Genomic DNA, 6,410 nt, shown 5'->3' with positions numbered 1-6,410 from the left:
CCCCCCCGCCCCACAACCGGTACTTGCTGAGGAAGCCACTGGCTTAAAGTTTTCTTTTCAATTCATGTCTCAGACTTCACCTTGAGACACTTTATGTCTGCCCCTCTCCATTGGTCCCCAGGAAGCTGGGATAACACTGTGAGCGGCTCATCATAACCCACTCCCATCCTAGAGACCCACCAGGAGCAAGTGAGGAAGGACATACTTTATGCAAAGTGGCTTATGTTGGAGGCAGCATGGATAACCTTCCTTAATATTCAGATCTCTCATTAACTGAGGTTACTTTGATCATGCCAAGCACTCTACAAAGCACTCTACAGACATTTTCCCATTTTATCCCTATAACAACACTGTAAGATTGGTAAAATTATCAGTTTGCAGATAAGTGAATCGGGGCTCAGAGAAGTTAAGGTGAAATGCATGCCAGTCTGTATAACTTCAGAGCCCAAACCCTTAAGTACTCTTCTGTGATAATAAGTTATTTCTATTAGACTGTAAAGTATCCTACAGTTTTGCTTATCTGGTTTATTTTGAAAGAAGTACAACTGTTTGGTTTGAAAGTATCTTCCCTGAACACAAGCTGCCTGCATGTTCCCTTGATTGAAGAAATCAATCCTTCTGCACCTCTCAATTGTGAGTTACAAACTCAGGTACCCAAAGGTAGGAAACATCAGTGAACAAAGTAGGCTGGATGGTACTGGGAAACACTGGCACAGATGCTCTTGGTATCATTTCATTTAACAGTTAACAGAATAGCTGAGAGTCTGCAACTTAAATAAGTGAGGACTTGTATTTTCACATTTAACAAAAAGTCTGTAGGTAGGCAACCCATGGTAGATATAATATCTCAGATTTGCCTTCAGAGGCAAGCCTCCTTCTGTCTTCCTGTTTCACCTTTCACCATCCTCAGCCTATGGCTTCTGTCCTCATGTTCATAAAATGATGGCTGTACCTCCAGCCATTGTGTTTTTATTCTAAGAAGGAAGGGCAAAGAGCAAATAGAGCACAGAGAGCATGCCAAGCAGGTCTGTCCATAGACCCACTTACATGGCGACTCCTGGCCTGGGAAAACTAGGGAGGTCAATAATGGTGCTGAGGACATCATCATTCCAAACAAAACTGAGGCTCTGTCAGTGAGGAAGAAGGGGAGTAGATCTACTGGATAGACAACAATGGGAGCAGCAACACTTCACGAAGGGGAACGGCCTCAAGGCAGTTCAGTAGAAGGCTCCCATTTTCCATAGATGCAAGTCAGTGTTGTCACGTCAGCTCGATCACTCACACCACAAACCCTAGAGGAAAGCCCAGCTGGGATCTGAATATTTTATGGCCCCAGGTTTCATTGTATGCTGTGGCTGATATAAGGAATTCGCTAAAGAAACTTGGTTCAGTGTGATATGACTGTGAAAGCATGGGCTTGAATTCAGAAGACCCAAGTTCAAGTCCCTCACCTGCCATATGCTACCAGGATGACCCTAGGCAAGTTATCAACCTCAAGTTCTTTATGTTAAAGTCTGTCTAAGACTTGGGCTGCTGTAAGGTTTAAATGATATGACGAGTGTGATTATTATGGTTTTCCATTGACCAGCACTCTTTGGTTACTCAACTTGTTTTGTTATGGAAGTCATTTCATTTTCATACACTTAACATTTAAGTCTTTCCTCGGCACAAAGCGTTGTGCTATGCACTGATGCTATTGGGAGAGGAATCTGTGGACTTGCAGTGAGCATCCTTGGAGAGCTTGCAGCTCACAGTGCTGAACTTCCCTTCAGATATGCCCTGCCCCATCTTCTCCTTGGAGTCATTCCTCTTTGGAACTCAGCACTCAGCTCAGAAGCATCTACTTCAGGGGCCTCCCCAAGTCCTCTGTGGTCCTTCTACTCCACTGGCTTCCATGACAGTGCACTTTCCTGATTCTTCTCTAATTGTTCTTCCTTTTTGTTTTTGTTTTTCCCTTTTGTCTCTTTCATGGGCTCTTTTTTCCCCCCACTAGTGCCTGGAATGTTGAGATTCCCAGACTTAGGCTGGGACTCTGGCTTAATAGATCTGCTTCATGGATTAATCTCAAACATATTCGTCATTTCTTCTATTTCAGTGTGCTGATAACTCCCTAATCTGTACTTGTGGTTAAAACTGTGTCTTATACTTCAGACCATACACCCCGTGGCTTCCTGGACATGTCTCCAGCAGGTGTTCCAAACCCCTGCAAATGTAAAATATTCAAAACAGAACTCTTCCTCATCCTGTGGACTCTGGTCCTCCCTCTATATTCTCCATTTCATGTATCCGTACCGTTTACCCGGCCATTTAAGCTAACAAACTCCTGAGTCACCTTGTCCCTTTCTGTCTTCTCTCCTACATGTAATTACTTACAAAGTCTTACATGAGCTCTAACTTTTTTTTTTTTCTTCTTCTTCACCATAATCACCTCTATTGGTTTGAAAACTCTGACTGCCTTCTGTCTGGAATATCTTAACAGCTTCCTACTTCACTCCCACTGGTGTTCCACTGACCACAGCTGCCGGAGGAAGAGTAAATAACCAAAATGAAATTGACCAAGTCACTTAAAACCCTTTGACAGCCCCTTGTGGTGTCCCTCACTCACTGTCCACTGCAGAAACTATCCATGAGCTGTCTGGGAATTCATCCAGTGTGGGACCTCTCTCTCTGTGGGTTATGTGCAGGTGTATGTCATGAGGTCCAGTGTCCCACACCCTCACAGCATCTCCTTTCCTGGGTCTAGGGCTCAATCTACTGGGCCCCACTCAATATTCCATGTGTATTTTTGTCAGATGGTTTAGACTGATTATTTTCATCGAACAGTTAAAATAGTCAGTAGCATGTTTAACACTTAAATGATTTCACTGAAGTCTAAGTTTGTGAAGACTGGGTCTCTTTGTCACTCATATTCTGTAAACCCTGAGTAGCATTCCAATGTAGAACTAGGCAAGGACATGACAATTAGGAGGTTGATCAGAATTCCTGAGCATTTATGGGGCCTCCATCAAGACTTTTTTTCTCCCACTGATGTAGGAGAGCCCATTAATATGGAAGCACCTGAGCAGTTAAAATTAGTCACTCTTCAAGACTGTGGATAGGAAAAGTATGTCCTTTGATGTTAACCTTGCTGAAAGGCATAGATACCCTAACTACAAGTAGGGTGACATCACCCCTTTGTGTTTGTGTAAATGGGCCAGATTAAGAAGATTAAGAAGGGAGTTGGTCAGAGGTAAAAATGATTGAGTGGCAGTGGAGAGGAGGCAGCAAATCCCTCCCATTTTCTGAAAAACAGTCATCCCTCATGTCTGTACATGTATTTAGGGCAGGGAAGCAGTTAGATTTCTGAATCATCACCTCTGCTCTGGGCTCTGAGTTCAGTTTTTAGCTCTGACTCTAGCAAACTGAGGACAAGGCTCATGACCACATGGGGGTCTTATTTGCTTTTCAGTCAAAGAGGAAGGAGAACCCTAAGGCCCTTCTCACAAGATGACACAACGAAGCTTATCAAATCCTTTTGCAGATAGTGAGGGGGAAAAATGAGGCCACCTAAACTTAATGATTAAGTGCATGATGTTTTAATCCACCCCGCTGTGGGACTGACAAGCTAATGGATAGTTCTAGCTTTCCTTTCAGGTTGTTCAATACCTAAGGCAAAAGGATATGCATTCTATAGAGTATATCAGAATGTCAGCTTTAAATATCATGTTTTCTAACTTTAAGAAGTAATCAAAATTTATAGACGTCCCTTTCCTCAATAAAAGTGTTCCTGTCCAGTTCTTGGTTCATTACTACAGCCAATATGAGCTATCAAAAAATCTATCCATAACATTTTCTGGTTTGAAACCTGTCAGTATCTACTGATGAGTTCCAAACCTGATGTATAAAATCCCTTACCCTCTGGGCTCTGAGTGTATCTTTCTACACTTACTTCTCCCTCCCACCCAATGTTTTTTTGTCTACACCACATACAAGTTATATACACACACACACACGTACAAAGGCACACACACATGGGCACACACCCCACACAAGGAAACACACTGTGTGCACACACATATACAGAAGGACCTACATACACACATAGGCAAACATATAAGACACACATGGGCACGCATAAGACACTCAGATACATATAAAAGCCCATGCACACAAGTGTGCGCACAGGCCCACAGAAGGACACACGTGTACGCACACACACATACACACGGGGACAGGTATTCACACACAGATGCACATATTGGGTCGCATGGAAGGACACATACATGGATGTGTACACACACACACACAGACTTGGGCAGATGTCGGAAGACACACACCCTACACTCCATCTCATGCGGATTAATCCTTGTTTTTTCCTGGGTCTCGCTTCCAGCAAGGTGGTATAGTCTTTCATTTGGTTCATGAACAAATCAGGCTTCTTGCTGTTCCCAAAAGCACAGTAATGCTTCCCTCATTTTAGTTGATTGCTGAAACAACTGGCTCTTTCTCTCAGCAACTATATATAAATCCTCATCACAGACATTGTCAAGAAGCATTGTTTGACCTCACCACTATTCAGAAACAGGTCTTTATTGATGATCATCTATAATCATGTGTAGCCTGTACATTCTTCTGGATCGGGGATGTCCAAAAGAAATAGGAGAGCCACAGATGTGAGGCGCACATGTAATTTAAACTTTCCTAGTAGCTGTGTTGAAAAAAAATACAAAGGAGCAAGCAAAATTTTAGTAATGTATTTTATTTAATCTACCACAAAATATTATTTCAACATGTAATAATTATAAAACTATTAATGAGAATTTTACCTTATTTTTTGTGTGTATGCTGGTCCTTGAAATTTAGTGTGTATTTTACACTTAGCAGTTTGGACTAACTGCATTTCACGTGTCACAGTTGCGTGTGGCTTGTGAATACTGCATTGTACACTGCAGCACAGACTTTGCAGAATCCTCTCTGGATTGAATCAGACCAGTAGAAAGCCAGGGGTTGATGGCTACGAAGCTTTGAGCAAATGTGTGGTTGTCTCTAGAACATCTTTGTATGGCACTTAAGGCATGCCTTATGTAAGCTTACCTAACACCAGCTTTCACCTTGTTTACTCTGCTGAATTTTTAAGTTATTTTTCGTGTATTTTTTCTTTGCTGTATTAGGTGCATTTTTTTTTTTTTTTTTGGTTTTGAAACTTTAATGAGAAAAAGAAATATATTGAGCTCAAGAACACTGTGTTTTGTGTGTCACTGCGTCAAGGTTTGGGGATACATGACAGACCTAGCAAATAGGATATACATCAATGAAAACATTCCTGGTTACAGAATGACACCTGTCTAGCACCTGATATGATTAAGTCTCAGTTTCCTCATCACTCAGCAGCATGTTGGGGATCCCGCAACTGATGGGGAACAGACGTCCAGACTCTGGGCCCTGCAAGGTGCCCTCTAGCACATCCACCTCCAGCAGCATGTGGTGCATCTGCCTCAGGAGTTTCTCATCATGCTCATACCCTTCAGTCGGCCCTTTGGGCACCTTGACCAGATTCAAGGTATCTGCCGCCTCCAGGAGTGCCACCCACTCCACCTTGGGTATCATCTGCGCCAGGATGTCAGGGTTCAACTCCACAGGGTTGATGCGGACCTCGGTGGCCCGGAGGCGCAGTGGGAAGCCACAGGGCCCCACCCCCCGCACATGCGAGCTCAGCAGGTTGTGGGTGAGCAGCTTCATGTCGCTACAACGCACTCTAGATGCATTTTTGTAAACCATTTTAAGTCCTTTTTTCTTTGTTGTTGGTCTTCTAATGAGACAAGTTGAAAAGGATGGAAGAAGGAGATACTCATGTTCTTCCATATTGCTGTGATTCTCCGCGTTCGTCTCTGTGCCAGGCCATTCCTGGACCTCTTCTTCTCTCCCCCAGTGCAGGAGCTCCTCGCTTTATGCACACAAGGGCTTGCTCTTCAGTCAGTTCTTCAATAATGCTACACATGTTCCCCTAAAAATCACTATGCTACGCAAAATCAAACAATGAAAGCCATAGGACTTACAGGGAAAACAGGATTAGGGACACAACATGCAAAGTTGAAGTGACACATCGATACAAAAACAAAAAAGAAAAGAGACTGAATGAAAACAGCAGAGCAGTTCTACACATGTGAAATTGTTAAGAGATACATAAATACTGCAATAAATATGGCACTTGACCTTGAATGAGACCCAAAGTTTGTTGTGGAAGTGGGGGTCAGAAGGGTTCAGCTTGGAGCGCCTGGGTGGCTCAGTCAGTTGAGTGTCCAACTCTTGGTTTTGGCTCAGGTCCTGATATCATGGGTCATGGGACTGAGCCCTGCGTCGGGCTCTGTGCTCAGCAGGGGGGTCTGCTTAGCTATTCTCTCCCTCCGCCCCTCCCTCCCTCTCTCTCTCAA

At 43.4% G+C, this 6,410-nt stretch overlaps 1 protein-coding gene across 1 annotated transcript; it reads right to left on the bottom strand.

The window, feature by feature from the left end:
- Nucleotides 1-5,340: 5,340 nt before the first annotated feature.
- On the bottom strand, nt 5,341-5,718 carry LOC116635454 (multifunctional methyltransferase subunit TRM112-like protein). The gene has a single exon (XM_032409408.1). It carries the CDS (start codon nt 5,716-5,718, stop codon nt 5,341-5,343), a length of 378 nt encoding a protein of 125 aa, XP_032265299.1.
- Between the last annotated feature and the right edge of the window lie 692 nt (nt 5,719-6,410).

This window comes from Phoca vitulina, unplaced genomic scaffold, assembly GCF_004348235.1.
Source record: "Phoca vitulina isolate PV1807 unplaced genomic scaffold, GSC_HSeal_1.0 scaffold11, whole genome shotgun sequence".
In the NCBI taxonomy this organism is placed as follows: domain Eukaryota; kingdom Metazoa; phylum Chordata; class Mammalia; order Carnivora; family Phocidae; genus Phoca; species Phoca vitulina.
This window is presented reverse-complemented; position numbering and strand designations above follow the sequence as displayed.